This window comes from Dermacentor albipictus, chromosome 6, assembly GCF_038994185.2.
Source record: "Dermacentor albipictus isolate Rhodes 1998 colony chromosome 6, USDA_Dalb.pri_finalv2, whole genome shotgun sequence".
Classification (NCBI taxonomy): domain Eukaryota; kingdom Metazoa; phylum Arthropoda; class Arachnida; order Ixodida; family Ixodidae; genus Dermacentor; species Dermacentor albipictus.
Window position 1 is genome coordinate 138,365,149 of NC_091826.1, and position 18,702 is coordinate 138,383,850.

An 18,702-nucleotide genomic window follows, 5' to 3' on the forward strand; every position below is an offset into this window, starting at 1 on the left:
GTTCGTGTTGTCCACTTCTCTACTCTTGTGTCCTGTCTGCACGCCTCACTTCTAGTTTGCATAATGAATCCTTACCAACTAGCTCAGCTTTATGTCGTTCTCCAGGACATCCGACGACACATAGCCGTCCTTGGGGCTCCTTGTGAGGCTCTAGAAGCTAAGACACCTGGATGTGCACAAGCAATATTTGTTACATAAGCATGCCGAACTTCTGCAAAACATAGGTACTATTTACCAAGCTTGCACGTATACATACCTTATTATTATAACGAATTGAGCTGGTGTAGGATGATTGTTTGCCCCACTCGCTTGTCTCACAACGCCAAAACATTGTTCTAGGCGGTCTTGGCTCAGTTTCGAAGTCATCATGTACATGAAGTCAGCATTTTCGGTGAGGTACTTTAGAAGGTGTTTTGTTGAGTGGATGGTCAACCTCAGCCCCTCAGAAGTACTGTTACTAATTAAGAAAGCCGAGCCCATTGGAGTGAACCTCCCATTCATCAAGAAACGGAAGAGATTCATCAAGGGTGGCCTCTTTTTTGCTGCCCCGTCTGAAATACCATAGAGAACAATCATGCACCATTTTGAGAGAAAAACTATGTTAAAGTAACCTCATGACTTCTGCAGGGAACCTCGACGTCATAGCTTCAATGAGCCTGGCCTGACCATTGGGACCACCACTCGATCCCGTTTGGCAAACGGTTGTTTGCAGGCAGGGGCACGGAAGGGATACCTTTTCTGAGGTTTTCTTGCACCCAGTATCACATCCGGGCACAAAGCTCCGTCTTCTTTTTCGCTGCCGACTGCATCTCGCCCTCGAATTACGGATTGTCGCGAGGAACACTCCAAAAGGGGCGCCGAGACCAACTGACAGCGGAGGCGCAGGCCAGCACGGCTACGAGTCCCCCCGCCGCGAGCGGCAGCGCCACGTTCACCGTGCTGGCATCGGTGCGCAACGGGTCACGCGCGCCCGAAGGAAAGCGCCGCCGGTATTCCCACCTCCCCTTCTAGCCACCCTAATAACGCGGCCTACGCAGTTGGACCGACGCCATCTTTCCTTTTGTGCAGCGATCGCTCCTAGCGTAGCTAATTTCCCGACAACCCGCAAAATGAGTGCGAGTACTCGACGTCAGTTCACCGCAGCGTTTAAGAAGAAAGTAATCGAATATGCTGAAATGCATGGGAACATGTCTGCCCAGCGGGAATTCGGCGTGTCGGAAAAAAGCGTCCGGTACTGGCGAACGCAGAAAGTCAAGCTGTCTGCCTGCAACGCGCGGAAGACGTCCTTTCGCGGGCGCCGCGCGGTGCACCCGGAGCTCGAAGACAAGGTGGCGGATTTCATCCGCGAGCATCGTGCCAGATCATTGCCAGTTGTAGTATAGTGTCGCCCCCTGTCAGATCTCAGTGTCATCGTACATGTATGTTTTGTAGTTGTTTAGCTAGATGGCGCCCCCCCCCCTTTCTGTCATGTAAAGCCCCTCAATTTTCCAAAAGTAGCGCCATTCTTAGATCTTTCCGCCACCCCGCTCACCTAAAGCCCCTCAATCTCCCAAAGTAGCGCCATTCACTTCCCTCCTCCTCCGCTCGGCGCGGCCTCGACGGTGGCGCCGCCGGTGGTGGGCCTGCCGTAGCAGACGACGGCTAACACGCTACGGGAGGAAATCCGCGGAAAAGTTCGTTCGAGTCCTGCGGAGCAGTTTTTTCAATCTAGATCTTGCTTTGTCAGTCGGTAACTGGCCTTAAGAATGTCGTGTCGGATTTGCGGAAGAAATAGAGAAAAGCACCATTATTCAAGGCGCATTTAAGGCGTAAAGCACACGCACGTTGAAAGTTCGTGTTGCCGAAACACGACACAAGCCCGTGGTGTGCTCAGACACGCGAGTAATTACCAGAGTTTCAGGTTTTGACAGCGTGAAAGTATGTGCACGTGGTTTCGAAGGTTAATTTACGTACCTGCAGGATGCTTTTGTTCGGCCGGCGCGTGAGATTCCGACTGTCTGCGGTCAGCAATGCCTGGCAGCAGGGCCGTTTCTGTTCCGCGCCTTTTACAGATGTACGTAGCTCATGCACAGGTTGTGGTGGCCATGAGCAACGTTTTCACACATAGGCGGTATGGATAATTTGAACAACGTACCAGCATATGAAATCGTTATTTATTTATTACAGTGCAAATGGTTAGAGTTTGACAGAAAAAAAAGAAGGAACTTGATGGGACAGCTGGAAAGAGGTTCAGAAAATAATTATCCCCCTCCCCTCATTGGCACCAGCAACACTTTTGTTGAGGTGCTAATTTTATCTCTGTATACTACGTGCGTCTGTATTCTTTTGCGTTGTAAGTTTTCACAAGGAAGCAGTGTTGCGTTAACTGGAACAGTCAAGGCACACAAGACAGAAAAAAAGTTGATTCTTGGGTTTTACATCCCAACACCACGATCTCATAAGGCACGCCATAATGGGGGCTCCGGATTAATTTTTTTCCAGCCGGGGTTCTTTAACGCGCCCCCAATGCACTGGACACGGGCCCGTTTTGACACGGGCGTCAAAAGAAGAGGTTGGAGGAGCCGTGGAACTTACTTCACAAAGCCGCGCGTTCTTTGCCACTTGCTCGAAGTCAGCCCGCCCGATCTTGTGAATACACACTTTTCTTCGTTTTGCGTTGTGCCCGGCGGATGGTAAAGCAAAAAGCTTTTTGCCGTCACTGGGTCTGTTGTGGCAACCGTAGGCGCAGCAGCACGGCATCGCAATTAAGCACTCGGCCCTAACACATTGTATAAAACTACCGCGCTCCTTCAAACCGCCTGCCGTACTTTCGTCGCGCAGGCCCAAGAATGGGGGTCGCAGCGCGCTGGAAAGAAAAGATATACAAAAGCGCGGCGCCTGCTCTGCGCCGGAAAGAAAAAAATATACAAAAGCGTGGGGCATGCTTTCACGTGACACAGATTTGCCAATGGGGGAGCGGAGGAGGCTGGGGCGACAGGAGGAGTGGAGGAGGAAGCGCCTGGGTGAGCGGGATGGCGGAAAGATCTAAGAATGGCGCTACTTTTGGAAAATTGAGGGGCTTTACGCTCACCCAGGCGCTTCCTCCTCCACTCCTCCTGTCGCCCCAGCCTCCTCCGCTCCCCCATTGGCCAATCTGTGTCACGTGAAAGCAGGCCCCGCGCTTTTGTATATTTTTTTCTTTCCGGCGCAGAGCAGGCGCCGCGCTTTTGTATATCTTTTCTTTCCAGCGCGCTGCGACCCCCATTCTTGGGCCTGCGCGACGAAAGTACGGCAGGCGGTTTGAAGGAGCGCGGTAGTTTTATACAATGTGTTAGGGCCGAGTGCTTAATTGCGATGCCGTGCTGCTGCGCCTACGGTTGCCACAACAGACCCAGTGACGGCAAAAAGCTTTTTGCTTTACCATCCGCCGGGCGCAACGCAAAACGAAAAGTGTGGATTCACAAGATCGGGCGGGCTGACTTCGAGCAAGTGGAAAGAACGCGCGGCTTTGTGAAGTGCCACGGCTCCCCGAACCTCTTCTTTTGACGCCCGTGTCAAAACGGGTCCGTGTCCAGTGCATTGGGGGCGCGTTAAAGAACCCCAGCTGGAAAAAAATTAATCCGGAGCCCCCATTATGGCGTCCCTTATGAGATCGTGGTGTTGGGATGTAAAACCCAAGAATCAACTTTTTTCTGTCGTGTGTGCCTTGACTGTTCCAGTTAACGCAACACTGCTTCCATGTGAAAACTTACAACGCAAAAGAATACAGACGCACGTAGTATACAGAGATAAAATTAGCACCTCAACAAAAGTGTTGCTGGTGCCAATGAGGGGAGGGGGATAATTATTTTCTGAACCTCTTTCCAGCTGTCCCATCAAGTTCCTTCTTTTTTTTCTGTCAAACTCTAACCATTTGCACTGTAATAAATAAATAACGATTTCATATGCTGGTACGTTGTTCAAATTATCTATACCGCGTATGTGTGGAAACGTTGCTCATGGCCACCACAACCTGTGCGTGAGCTACGTACATCTGTAAAAGGCGCGGAGCAGAAACGGCCCTGCTGCCAGGCATTGCTGACCGCAGACAGTCGGAATCTCACGCGCCGGCCGAACAAAAGCATCCTGCAGGTACGTAAATTAACCTACGAAACCACGTGCACATACTTTCACGCTGTCAAAACCTGAAACTCTGGTAATTACTCGCGTGTCTGAGCACACCGCGTGCTTGTGTCGTGTTTCAGGAACACGAACTTTCAACGTGCGCGCGCTTTACGCCTTGAATAATGGCGCTTTTCTCTATTTCTTCCGCAAATCCGACACGACATTCTTAAGGCCAGTTACCGACTGACAAAGCAAGATCTAGATTGAAAAAACTGCTCCGCAGGACTCGAACGAACTTTTCCGCGGATTTCCTCCCGTAGCGTGTTAGCCGTCGTCTGCTACAGCAGGCCCACCACCGGCGGCGCCACCGTCGAGGCCGCGCCGAGCGGAGGAGGAGGGAAGTGAATGGCGCTACTTTGGGAGATTGAGGGGTTTTACTCATAGAGTTTCTCACTATAACACCTAGAGGGTAACCTGGCGCCACCGTCTATGGGAGTTTCTTAAGGGGGCACCGTGCCGTCATGGGAATGACGGTATATGTGTCTGCGAGGCTCGTGTTGGCTGGTGTTGTAAGAGGCTTCGTCTAAAACGTGGATATGGCTACACAAATAACGCGTTCTCAAAGTAAGATCTTCATAAAATGTTTCCATTCACGCATATTACATCTTTACTCACCCACGATGCATGACCAAGCGAAGAAAAGCAAGAACAGACGACCAACTGTTTCAAAGCGAGTGCGAACCTTGTCGTCTGTCCTCCAACTTTAGCGGCCCGCTGATACTTTTTACGTAACATTTAGTCGTACACACAATAACAAGTTCTCATAGTTAAACAAAACATGTTTTCGCGTAATAATAAAGCTAAAACAGCTTTTCATGCGCTGTTCTAGTAGAAAATGAATCATTGTGACAGACGGAACGGTACTTGCCAAGCGCGTCTTCAAGGTGTCCTGTCTCTACGAGAACGATGCCAATCCGAATCCACAATATACCGGCATTCCCATGCATACCACAGCGCAGCAGCACCAGATTTCCCTCTAGGTAATGTAGTGAGAAACTCTATGGCTTTACTGTCATGTAACGAGCTTGGACCAATCAGGTGTCATCTGGCGTATGAAGCTTTTATCATAAAGAAATTTCAACAAGAGCGGACACTCCCATAGAGCCCAGCGGCCGAATTGACTGTAGCGCACCAAGCGGGTGTTGTTGACTCCTTCCGGTTTCGGTTTTTGGCGCGCGCGTTTTGAACACCAGTTGGTACAGGCCGCGCCGGCTCCGCTGCTCGGCATTCATTTTTTTTTTCGCTTCTGCTGAACCTCGCGTGGCCTTGGCGTGGAATCGTTTCATTATTAAGTAGAAATGATTGCAATTGACCTTTACAAGACTGCGCCGAATCTGTCAGCTGCAATTTCATAAAGAATACGAAAGACGTCTTCTGAAATGATGAAATGTTTATTTTGCTCTATATAAATGCTCGTTCTGGGCTTTTTCTGCATTCATCCAAAGTTGTGGCACCAGGTAAGCAGCCGTCGTTGCCGTACGATGCTCCACCGGATTCCATCAGCTGAAAGAAAGTAAATTACAAGCATGTATCATTTTGGTATATTGACCTAACAGGAGTATTGCGTGTGGAGGCGAAACGTGCGTAAGTGGTGAATGTGTGGCATTACAGATAAATTCACTTTTAGGTACATTTCGAAGCGAAGACTCCTCCCAAACAATGCCATAAAATCTGAGCATCCGATTTTCAAGCACCCCTCCATTCCCGGGCATTATTTCCTGCACTTTAAGTGCACAAATACGCGGGTGACTAAGCGTTTCCCAAACAACTTGGCCTCAGTCGACACGATGGTACGCCAAGTACACAGAGGTGGCTACAACACAGGCTCAGCCAGACCATGTTACACGCTCGCATAATGCCTTCTCTCAAGTCAGACTCGTGGGTGCAGAGCCTGTTTTCAATCGCTCAGAATACATAAATGTCATGTTCTTGAGCTCCTCCGTGTTATCTTTTACGCGTCCTGCCGGCGCATGCAACACTCCCGTGTTATCACTCTCCGCAATCGCTCGTCGCGTTTTCGAGAAGCGTGAGTACCGAAATGAGGTATATGTTGTTGCAGGGCCATAAAATGCGTCACAAACTTGTCCCACTAAAATTCAGTACACGCAAAACTAACTCACTATGGCCGGCTTGCTTTTTTGCTAACAGCTTCACAACCCCAGGCGCGGCGAGCAAGCCTCGAGATATCCCAAAAAGTTATCAAATAAATTACAATACTTTTTCGGGTCAGAAAATGCGTCACGAACTTCTACCAGTAAGATTCAGTAAACGCGAAACTAACGGCGGCACACAGCCGAGCTGCTTTTCGCTAACTGCGTCAATTAGCCGGGCGCGGCAACCGTGGTTCTAAACTACCCCAAATATAACGACGTTAGTTACAATAATGTTGGGGGCCACAGAATGTACCAAAACTTGTCCGTTAGGCGCTACGACGTAGTACACGCATATACACGCGCAAATGCGTCACACAGCCGAGCCAGTTTTCGCTTACTGCGTCAATAAGCCGGGCGCGGCAAGCGTGCCTAAATACTACCGAAATAAGTTACAGTAATGTTGGGGCTCATAGAAAGCGTCGCAAACATTTCCCAGAACGAGGCATTAACTCAATTTAACTGCGCCAGGACGGCGGTGCTGTTTTTCACTAACTGCGCCACTCGAACTAAGCCTAAATGTGATTAAAATGAGCCGCACACTGCAAACACAATTTCTCACCTTGCCGTAGTCCAGTAGTGCAGCGGTGCCGTGTCGAAATGCAGACGACACGCAAGAGAAGCATAGAGAAGGCCGGGAGCCCAATAAAATGGGCTGTATCCAAAACAAACGGGTCGCCGAGCACGCGAGCTTCGCACGTACGACCATCCTCGCTTATTCCTGCGGCTTGTCGGGCGCATGACGTATGCACGCGCGTCTGGCGTGCCGCTAGCTTGTTGCTAGGCAACGCAACAAAAAGTTGCAAACTATAAGTTCATTTACGCGCAGAACTTTTTCACTTTTAGTGGGAAGGAATAAAAAAAATGAAACGTTGTCTGGAAGTTTATTCACATTCTTTTTTTCTGATGCTCGCGTCAACTAACGGATGTTGTTAAAACTAGGCGTGACGTGTTTCCTGTTGCCAGTTTTTGAAGAGTGTCCCCTCTTGTTGAATTTCTTTCTCTATGCCTTTATTAGTAATAAACGGCCGCGGGTCGGCTGAGTCTTCGTTCCGGTTTTCATCGGGAGCAGTTAGCTCCGAGTCTCCTCCACTGCGCCGGCGCTCGCGCGCGTTCGCTGGCCGCCCCCTCCCCCCCCCCCCCCACTTGCCTGCCGCTGCCGACACAACATCTTTTGGCGACGAGGATGGGATTCCCGCAGCGGTTCCGACCGAAGCCCCGGGAAACCAACGAGCTTCGTAAGTGAAGCGTCCTTTACGTGTCGGCACGGCCTGCAAACGCCGCCGACGCACTTGGCGTCGCGAGGCTTCCGAGCCTAGGCCTTCTCGCCCCCTTTGTTCCGCCCTGCTCCATTCTACTCGAGCTCCGGCTTGTCTCCTGCACGCTACCGGGCATGGCTTCCTTTTCAGCGAACCTTCCCGTTTTTCTTGAAGTGACCGGCCCACCGTTAATTCGGTGGCATCGATGGAAAAAAAAATTTCAGGCCCACCTCGAAGCGGCCGGCGGTGGCGACTGGACGGACGCGCGACGAGCGTCCGCGCTCGTCAGCGCACTCGGGCGTGAGTGACAACGAAAGTACTTTGCAGACGAGGAGCAGGAAGCAGCAAGGCAGTTAACCGGCGCAGCGTCATCGTCAAGTGATGCGGTCCCGCCAGTGTCAGAGTTCCAGAAACTCTTGCAGCGGCTTGACCGGCTGTTCGCCGCGTCAACAAATGTTCTGGCGGAGAGGCACGAATTCACCAGTCGAAGGCAGTTCGAGGCAGAAGGATTCCTGGAATTCGTGACTGCATTGAAGGAGAAGGCGGTACAGTGCAACTTCGGCACAAGCTACAACGAGCGCGTCCGAGACCAAATTGTACATGGGGTAGCGAACGCCAGCGTTCGCGAAAAGTTATTGGCTCATGGCGAAACCCTGTCCCTGGACAAGGCAGAAGAAATTGGACGCTCGTTAGAAGCCTTGCATCGAGCGAGCCGCACGTTCGGTTCCGAAAATGTACGAAGAATTGAGGCTTCTCAACTTGGCGATCGTCGACGGGCCAAGATGGCCGACTTCTTCCGGGGAGCCGCCAAGATGGCCGACGTAGCCCGGGAGGCCATGAAGATGGCCGACTTCTTCCCGGAAGCCGCCAAGATGGCCGACTTCTTCCGAGAAGCAGCCAAGATGACCGACTTCTTCCGAGAGGCCGCCAAGAGGGCCCACTTCTTCTGAGAGGCCGCCAAGAGGGCCCACTTCTTCCGAGAGGCCACCAAGAGGGCCCACTTCTTCCGAGAGGCCGCCAAGAGCGCCCACTTCTTCCGAGAGGCCGCCAAGAGGGCCCACTTCTTCCGAGAGGCCGCCAAGAGGGCCCACTTCTTCCGAGAGGCTGCCAAGAGGGCCCACTTCTTCCGAGAGGCCGCCAAGAGGGCCGACTTCTTCCGAGAGGCCGCCAAGAGGGCCGACATTTCGCACATGGCTCCTCCGGGAACCGTGGTGCATGCGATCGGTGTGGCAGCACGAAACATATTGCAACATACAGGAATTGTCCAGCAAGGAATCGGCGGTGCAACGCCTGCCACACGTTGGGCCATTTTGCATCAGTATGCCGAAAAACCCGTACTGTTAAACACGTCTCTTCCGCAGAGACGCTGTCATTAACTTCCGCAGGGCAGCCGTCCCCATCTGTCTTGATGGTAAGCGCTTTTGAAACTAAAAAAGACTTGGAAGTTCCAGTCGTAGTGAACGGCGTCTCCATGTGACTGCCGGTGGATACGGGAGCGTCTGTCTCATTGATGACGGCCGAAGATTTTGGAAAGCACTTTGGTCGACAGCACAGACTGTCACAAACAACAGTGGACATGAAAAATTTCTCCAAGCAACGCATCGACATTCAAGCCACTGTCCAGTTTTTTCAAAGGCCATGCTCCGTCACGTTCCACGTAACGACTACAGGAACATCACTGCTGGGTTTAGACGCCATCCAATGCTTGGGCATACAGATCGACGGTACGTCGCTGACATGTCGTCTACCATCGCTTCCTTCAGTACAGAGCCCCACAGGTGTGCCTCCGGGTTTTGATCACCTCTTCAGTGGCGAGTTGGGTCTCGTCAACAACTTTGTGCACCGAATTCATCGGCAGCAAGATGCGAAACCAGCATCTTCAAAGTTGCACCGACTACCCCTGGCTCTCCGTGACCAGGTCACACATGAATTGCGACGTCTCGAGGACTGCAACGTCATCGAGCGCGTCGAGGCTTCTGAGTGGTTGTCTCCACTAGTAGTGGTGCGCGAGAAGGATGGAACCATGTGGCTCTGTGTAGATCTACGGGAACAGGATAGTCTTGTGCCTCAAGTTCAAGAAAGAGTCTTGCAGAAACAGTGGCAGACTAAACAGTACGTAGACAAACGTAGAGGTGCTCAGGCAACTCGTATCAAGGTGGGAGACACCGTCAGAATAAGATTTAAGAGGAAAGGATTTTTTAAGTACAGTAAACCTCGTAAGGTTAAGGCCCAGGTAGGACCATCCTCTTTTGTACTCGGTGATGGGAAGATGTGGCATGTGTCTAAGTTAACCCAAGTGATAAAGACTTTGTGTACTCGTATTCAAACCTGGATAGTCATTCCGATGACTCGTCTGTAGTGACAGTGTCTTCTCATATTTATAAGCATCAGCTAAGTAGTTCGTCTGACTCTATCACTTCCGAGTCTGCACAGTCAGCAGTCGTCTCTGATTCCGTGGGGGAATCAGTAGCCTCCCAGGACTTGTTGGGGCGTCGAGAGGAGCTTCCTGGGCAACCCTCTCCAGCTTCGAGCAACAACCACATTCAATTGTCCAACCAGAGGGAGGGGAATAGTGGGACGACTGGGTCATTAAAGTCGACCAATACGCGTCGCAACCCCCAAAGTTCTGAGGTATGCACGTGTCCTCATCGTGACAAAAAACGGCCTCCGTGGCTCGATGATTTCGTTTCTGTAGTGTAGAGCGTATTGCCGCCTTTGAAATGCCACGGCTAGGGGCCTCGCTGTGACATTTAGGAGACAGTCCACACGTTTCATTAACACTAGTATAAAGTGCTCCTTGTTGCGGTGCAGTGAGTCTTGTGCCGTGTTCCTTGTCAGACTTTGTTTGAGTGACTGCCTGTGTTTTGGTGCCCAAGACAGTTGCTCGTGTATGTGAACTTGGGCGGGGACGGACTGAATTTGTTGTGGACTTAAGAGCGTGCTTTGTGTAAGACTGGTGCGTGTGTGTGAACGTTGGGGGGAACGAACTGAAATTGCCTTTGGACTTTAGTGCGCGTCTTGTGTGCACGTTTCACGGTATGCTTGCTTTTTTTCCAGGGGGGGATGATGTAGTATAGTGTCGCCCTTGTCAGATCTCAGTGTCATCGTACATGTATGTTTTGTAGTTTAGCTAGATGGCGCCCCCCCCCCCCTTTCTGTCATGTGACGAGCTTGGACCAATCAGGTGTCATCTGGTGTGTGAAGCCTTTATTAGTAATAAACGACCGCGGGTCGGCTGAGTCTTCGTTCCGGTTTTCATCGGGAGCAGTTAGCTCCGAGTCTCCTTCACTGCGCCGGCGCTCGCGCGCCTTCGCTGGCCGGGGGCCCCCCACTTGCCTGCCGCTGCCGACACAACACCAGTGACAGCGGAACTCATCCGCATCAAAGCTATTGAGATAGCCCGAGAATCCGGACTGCCCAAGGAACAATTCAAGGGCTCCATTTATTGGGTTCGTCGCTTCAAGCGACGCAAGGGATTTGCACTTCGACGGCGCACATCAATCTGCCAGAAGCTGCCAGAGGCATACGAGGACAAGCTGGTCGAATTCCAGTGCCATGGCTACATGTTGGGACAAATCGGCAACGCTGATGAAACGTCGGTGTGGTTCGACATGCCATTGCCCACCACAGTGTGTGAACGCGGCGCAAGAGAAGTGAAGCTTCTTTCTGCGGGGAATGAGCATTCGCGCTTCACGGTGATGCTCGCGTGTGCTGCAGACGGCAGAAAGCTGCCCCCGTACATAATATTCAAGAGGAAGACGCTGCCGAAAGAGGCTTTCCCACGGGATGTGGTTGTCCGCGTGAATAAAAAGGGCTATATGGATGAGGCCCTCATGCTCAATTGGATTAAGACCGTCTGGAATCGGCGACCCGGCGCACTCCTGCGGTGTCCGAGCATGCTCGTCTTGGATGCCTTTAGCGGGCACTTGAGCGCAGGTGTGAAGCAGGCACTCCGCGATGGGAGGACAGAACTCGCCGTCATTTTGGGAGGCATCACCTCAACCCTTCAGCCACTGGACGTCGTGCTCAACAAGCCCTTTAAGGACCATGTCCGTGAACAATATAATCAGTGGATGGTCGGTGACAACCCTACGACTCCAACCGGCCGGCTGCGCAGGCCGCCTCTCGCCACTGTGGCCACACGGGTGCCGCAGGCTTGGCGCTCGCTGCCCAACAATATGGTGGTGCGGGCATTCAGGAAGTGTTGCATTAGCAACTCCTTGGATGGCACCGAGGATGACATGTTGTGGGACGCAGCCAGCGAAAAGCAGTCGTCTTCAGACAATAGTTCAGATAGCTCAGACGAATGAGCAGGTGACGACTCTGGCGGCACCACTAAATAAAACAAAGTTTTGTGCCTTATAATTTTTATGTTGACTTCTTTGCTTCAATGTAAGGGGGTCGACCTATATTCCGCCTCGACCTATATTCTGCATTATACGGTAATTCCTGTATAGCTGTCCCTCGCATAGACTGGAAACCTTTCCTAAACAAAAACCTTAGGAACTGTTGGCAACACTTGTGGGACCCTGAAACATACAAGCTGCATGCCATTAAACCACAATTAGGAAATTTGCCACTTACTTCAAAAATACGACTAACCGAGGTCATGATCTGTTGACCTAGAATCAGCCACACGTATAACATACACTTGTAATTGCTGACTGGTGATGAGCCTCCTGTCTGCGGCAAATGTGGCACAATGTTGACAGCCCTCCACATGTTGCTGGAGTCTCATGAATTAGAGGCTTACAGAAAAAAACACTTTCGTTGACCACACTGTCAACAAGTTCCACTACATCCAATAATGTTCGTAGGCAACACTTTGACACCTACACTTTGACACCCACACTTTGACAACAAATTGCACAGAAGGGTTTGGGCGCGAGCTAGCTTATAGGGATCATTAATTTTAAATAGCGCCAAAAAGATGCGGACAATGAGGAGGATGGGACAGCGCTGGTCGCGTGCTGTTTCTTGTCCATGCTTCTTTGGCGCTGTTTAAAATAAAAGAGGAAATTACTCTTAGCTTTTTTAAATGATGTTGGTGTACTTCATGTTAGAGAACCAGACCATCGGTAGCACAGCTTCTTATCAGAGGCTGCAGCTATAGTAGTATTTAGAACACATGCTTGCAGGCCTGTGCATTCAAGGGTCCTGCTGTGGCATGAGTGCTACTGACCACATCTTTTGTGTATCATCATATAGTTGCATATCTTTTATCGTAGCTTGGCTTTAAAAATAAGGTGAGTGTTTGTACGGCTTCCTGGTTCCCTTGCTTCTAGCTGTGCAGCAGTGTATGTGCCATTTTGATTGGCTCTTGTACTGTGCTGCGGCAGGGTCCATTAATTTTTCCATCAAGAAGTGGCACTTGCTGGCATGCACCAGCATCACCAGTCTTGAACTGGGGATGCTACTCTGCGCATTGCCAGATCTTAAAAGCTCTGATTGCCTCAGTGTGCCACCATTGCAGGATTTGACAGTGTCCAGAATAGCACCCTTCAGTAAACTCCAGCACGGCCATTCATTTGCAAGGAACAACAGTTGGGAGTATATTTATTACAGAGGGGCTAATCTTAATCTTGAAGAGCAAAGTTGGGGTTGCGTTTTAACATGTGAGTGCATTCATTGTGTGAGTAAATATGGTACGTGCAACAAATGCACATCAAAGGAAACTGGAGGCGACCCGCCATTTAGGATAGCTTCGTTTCTTGCATTAACTTGCTTGTGAGCATACCGTACTGTCACGTAGTAGTGACAGTGAAGAAGGCAGCCAAACTGGGATTATAGAAACTGGCGTTCTATTGGGTGAACTTGTGCCCTCAAAAGCAGGCTATACTCAAAGAACAATGGTAGCAGCGAACACACTCGGCGATCGGCGAAAATCTGATCAGCAGGTCAAGCGTGTCGGCTGTTATATATCAGTCGTCGAATGTTCCAGAGTAACCGCTGGGGCCCGCATGTCTTCCACAAAGTGCTACACTATTCGCGTCGCGCATACATGCAATCAGATTACACAAGTTGCGGGAAAAATACAGCGGATGGAACCATCGATAACATTCCAGAAACTTCTTTTACATGCAGGCGCGTCCTGCGCTGTGCGATAACATTTGTTAGGCAGTGAGAAGTGGTTGCCCGGTAAAGATAAAGAAGTACACGTGTCAGTAGGCAGTAAGAACATTTTGAGACATAGAGTCTAATCCTGGTCCGAGCACTAAAGAGCTTTTACAACAGCTACTTGACGGTCAAAAAAGCATGCAGCACAGGTTTGACGCAATAGAAGGAAAACTTAAAAACGTCGAGACATCTCTGGCTGTAGTGAAAGAATTTCGATAGAAAATGACAGATATGGAAAGAACAATCCAAAATTTGGAAAGAAAGTTAGTTGACACCGAGGAACGAGGTAGAAGGAATAATCTAATCATATTTGGTATTCCTGACACCACTCGGGAAACGCCTGAACTTCTCACAGAAAGCGTGCTTGACAATCTATTCCGGAACAAACCGGGCTTGCAAGTACTATCTGTCGAAATAATTCACAGATTGGGAATGACGAAATCAAATAGACCATGGCCTACGATACTGAAGTTGTTCGACCATCGCGAAAAAATGATGGTGCTCAAAAATTGCTTTAAGCTAAAAGGAAGCAGCATATCGATTTCTGAAAATTTTTCAGCCGCAGCCAGACAGCTTAGGAAACACCTTTGGGATAACACTGTTGACGCGAGACATAATGGCAGAAAAGTGAGGCTGATTCACGATAAAGTTAAAATTGACAACGAATTGTTTGAATGGAACACTGCCGAAATGAAAATCGTCCCTTTCCATAAACACAGAAAAGCGAGTGCACAACCAAAATGACAAGGACGCTGCATGGAAAGAACACTTTGTTGGGTGAATATAAATCCCTGCAGCATTGTCAATAAAACAATGGACCTTGAAACTATTGTAATCACTCATAACCCGGATATATTAGTTATCACTGAAACATGGCTGCACTGCGACATTAATGACTCGGAAATTGCACCAGTCAGGTATAGAATTTACAGGAAAGATAGGGTCTCTCGCAGCGGTGGTGTAGCAGTAATGTTTCGAGAATCTGTGACTGCCTCAAGGTTACCCGATATCGCGGACGTAGAATGTGTTATAGTAAAATTTGTTTCAGGGGATTTCCACCTTCTGGTTGGGGCATTTTATCGCCCACCAAGTTCAGCCAGTGTTTTCTTTGAGAAACTTTACGAATTCCTGTGTGTACATAGAAACAGTAAGAGCAATTTATTATTAGTCGGAGACTTCAAAGTTCCAGATGTCAGCTGGGCAGATGAGTTTCCTGATGCACTTTCTGCTTCCGCTGAGCCTCTCGTTGACATTGTCCTCCTCCATGCTTTAACCCAACTTGTAAAGCTACCAACACGCGTCAATGGAACTATCGCTTCTGTTTTAGATTTATTCCTCGTTAACGATATACTGCTCAAGTGAAACCCGACAGTGCATTTTTTTGAGGGAATATCAGATCACAACATGACTTGTCTCACAATCCCAGTTAACGTCGTGCCTGAAAAACAGAGAAAAGATCGGCTAATTCCCTTGTTTAACCAAGCAAGCGATGTCGCCATGCTAGATACATTAGATTGTTCATTTTCTATTTTTGTGTCCCGGTACGAATCAAGCAACATATCTGTCGACAGCCTGTGGTGTTTTTTCTAAGAAACGGTCTGGCAATGCATGAACAATTTTGTACCTTGGAAGCGGAGACAGCGACATACTACGAATCCTTGGATAACAAAAGATATTGTTCGACCGGGAAGAAAAGTAAAAAAAGCAAGTAGGCAGCACCGGCGACGCCCCTCTGCTGATAGTGCTCATAATTTATCTGAACTGCGAACTCGACTAAAGCACGACATCAAGAGGGCAAGGGACTATTATCAAAACGTGTCCTCAAAAAGTTTTCTTTCTACATCCCCGGAAAAATTTTCGCGACACCTATCTCTGAAGGAAAAGAAATCTATCGCGAGTTTCCTAATTAACAGTATGGCAAGAACTGATAAGAAGGAAATGGCTGATGCACTTAACAACTACTTCTGTTCGGTGTTCACTGACGACGATGGTATCGTTCCACATTTTTTTAGGTTTGAAGCAGTACCACCAATTGATGACATCACTATCAGTGAGGAGGGAATACTATCAATTTTACTTAAACTAGACGTCAAAAAATCATCTGGAATAAACGGAATCCCTAACGCTTTCCTTCACCGATATGCTGAGTGGTGCGCAAAATTCTTATGTTTAATATTTAGGAAATTCGCTGTCACACGCCGAAATTCCCAGTGATTGGAAATGCGCCAGAATAACTCCAATACCCAAAAAAGGTGATCCATCCATTGTTACCTCTTATAGGCCAATTTCTCTTGTCTGCACTTGTGCTAAGGTATTCGAACACATTATTTTTAAACATATTTCCAGCTTCATTGAAGATAACAAAATAATCGATAGTCGCCAGCATGGTTTCCGATTAGGAGTTTCTACAAAAACGCAACTACTAGAGAGCATTCACAACTTTGCCACAGCGTTGGATAAATCTGGTCAGGTTGACATCGTATTCCTTGACTTCAAGAAAGTTTTTGATCGTATATCGCATCCAAAACTTCTTTTGAAACTAAGACCTCTACTCAAAAACGATTCCCTCCTTGCATGGATCGCAGCATACTTATCTTTTAGGCAGCAATCAGTGTCCATCGACGATGTCAGTTCAGATTCTGCCTACGTTCATTCAGGTGTCCCCCAAGGTTCTGTTCTTGGGCCGTTATTCTTTGTAATCTTCATAAACAACATTGCTCAAGACATACCGGTAAAAATCCGCTTATTTGCGGACGATTGCATCCTATATAACGAAATCTACAGTTCTGACGACCAGGTTTCTCTTAACAAATCTTTAGCCCAGATTACAAATTGATGTACTTCGTGACAGATGCAAATAAACCACAGCAAAACGGTAGTGATGAGACTTACGTGTAAGATGAATCCACTCACTTTCACTTACAGCATCAGCGGTAACAATCTATCTGTAGTTTCAAGTCACAAATATTTAGGGGTAACTATTACATCTGATCTTCAATGGAATGATCACATCACATACTTACACAAGAAAGCCATGGGACAACTAGGCTACTTATGGCAAACACTTCCCAAAGCTTCAAGCGATGTAAAACTTTTGGCCTACAAAACGTATATAAGGCCAACACTCAAATACACTGCAGCAGTGTGGGATCCGCACACAAATACAAATATAAGGAAACTAGAAAGCATGCAGCGAAAGGCAGCTAGATTCATTTTTAATTCGTACAGCAGCAAAACATCGCCAGCTGCTCTATTAATTTCTGCAAATCTAGAATCCCTACAAACAAGACGGTACCGCGAAAGGCTAAAAACATTCTACATGATATACAATGATAACCTTGGAATCGACAAAAACACGTACTTGAAACCTCTTACGCAGCGTTCCACTCGTTCTTTCCATTCAAAAAAAGTTAGCGAAATTTATTGTAGAACCAACAGTTACATGAATTCTTTCTTCCTCCGTACCATCCGTGATTGGAATCGTTTGCCCAGAGAAGCAATTGAGAGCTCATCTGTTGCCGCTTTCACTGCCACACTTCAATATGTGAAATGATAGTGTCTTATCACCAATGGTCTAGCAACGTTTCATGAAAGCGTCGCACTTATATCCTGCTGTTCTTTATTTTAATGTTTTTACCAACAGTTACATGAATTCTTTCTTCCCCCGTACCATCCGTGATTGGAATCGTTTGCCCAGAGAAGCAATCGAGAGCTCATCTGTTGCCGCTTTCACTGCCGCACTTCAATATGTGAAGTGATAGTGTCTTATCACCAAGCGTCGCACTTATATCCTGCTGTTCTTTATTTTAATGTTTTTACAGTTATGTTTTCTTTATATTGTGCATCGCATTGACATGTATAACACATCGAACCAAATACTTTTTTTTTTCTCTTGTTTCCTTCACATTGTCAATTGTTGAGCAACGCACTTGTCTAATATGTCTTGATGTGTGTCCATATATCTACTATTGTGATATGCTGTGTGTTCATATATACAATTTTCCATTTGAAATTATATAATTGAGTGTCGTACTTGGCACACTAGTCACTTTTCTTCAGTTCCATTTGTTTGTGTGTGTGCTCTTTTTGTTTTTCAGGTACATTTGTACCGAAGTGTAACCCACTCCTGCTTAAGGCCTGGAATTCAGGCTAGCAGTACTTAATAAATAAATAAATAAATAAATAAATAAATAAATAAATAAATAAATAAATAAAAACTGTTGTTCTTGAAGTTGCTGGTTAGCCCTGTTTTGAAATTCAGTTTTGCACATTTCAAAATAGCTTACCTTATCAGTTTGGTTGGCTTGGATCTCCCACATATGTTAACCACAGTTTCGGTGGAGACACTTCCACATTGTGGTAACAAATCTACAAAGCATGGTCAACATCACTGACTATCATACATACTGTCATTGTGGTAAGCACAAACCTTGCTGATTAAAATGCAAGGGTGGCTGAACAGGCATGTTGGGCATGTAGTGATGCCCATTTGCTGCATGTGTGCAGGTGATGCATGACTGCAGGAACGACAGTGCAGCCCTCTTCTTCCAGTTTGGCATCAAGCTGCAGAATGTGTTTGACACCCAGGTATGCTTTTGCCCAAGTGCTTTGAGCACATGTGGCATAAAATTGGACCATGCAGGCAGCACACGCAGCTCTGCAGCAGCAGGATGTCGGCAAGCCCGTGCACAAGGTGAAGAATGTGTCCTTGGGGACTCTTTGCGCTCTCTACAGTGGGCCAGCCAATCCACGCCGAGACCAGGTGAGTTCAGGCACAATCTGCCAAAATAGTTCAGATCGCGTTCTGCTTGCACACATACACCACTTGGGGGTTCCAGCGAAACCCAAGCACACTTAGGGCATTTTGGATATGCAAGTCACTTGCGCCCCTAATCTGAAACTCTCTATTGAGAAATATGATTTGTCAATATAAACCTACATGCAACACTGCCACACGCAAAAAATTGAAAGTGAAGTGTTGACTGACGCATATGTGTTCCACCAAGCTCTGTGCATATGGTCGCTCAATCAAG

General features: G+C 48.2%; 1 protein-coding gene across 2 annotated transcripts in view; it reads left to right on the forward strand.

Moving 5' to 3' along the window:
- egl (Egl_like_exo domain-containing protein) overlaps positions 1–18,702 on the forward strand; it is a 325,918-nt gene that overhangs the window by 268,170 nt on the left and 39,046 nt on the right. For both annotated transcript variants that reach the window (XM_070541355.1, XM_070541356.1), the window contains 2 exons: positions 18,176–18,256; positions 18,312–18,431. In XM_070541355.1, coding sequence (XP_070397456.1) covers positions 18,176–18,256; positions 18,312–18,431 — 201 coding nt within the window. The remainder of the gene's footprint in view (positions 1–18,175; positions 18,257–18,311; positions 18,432–18,702) is intronic.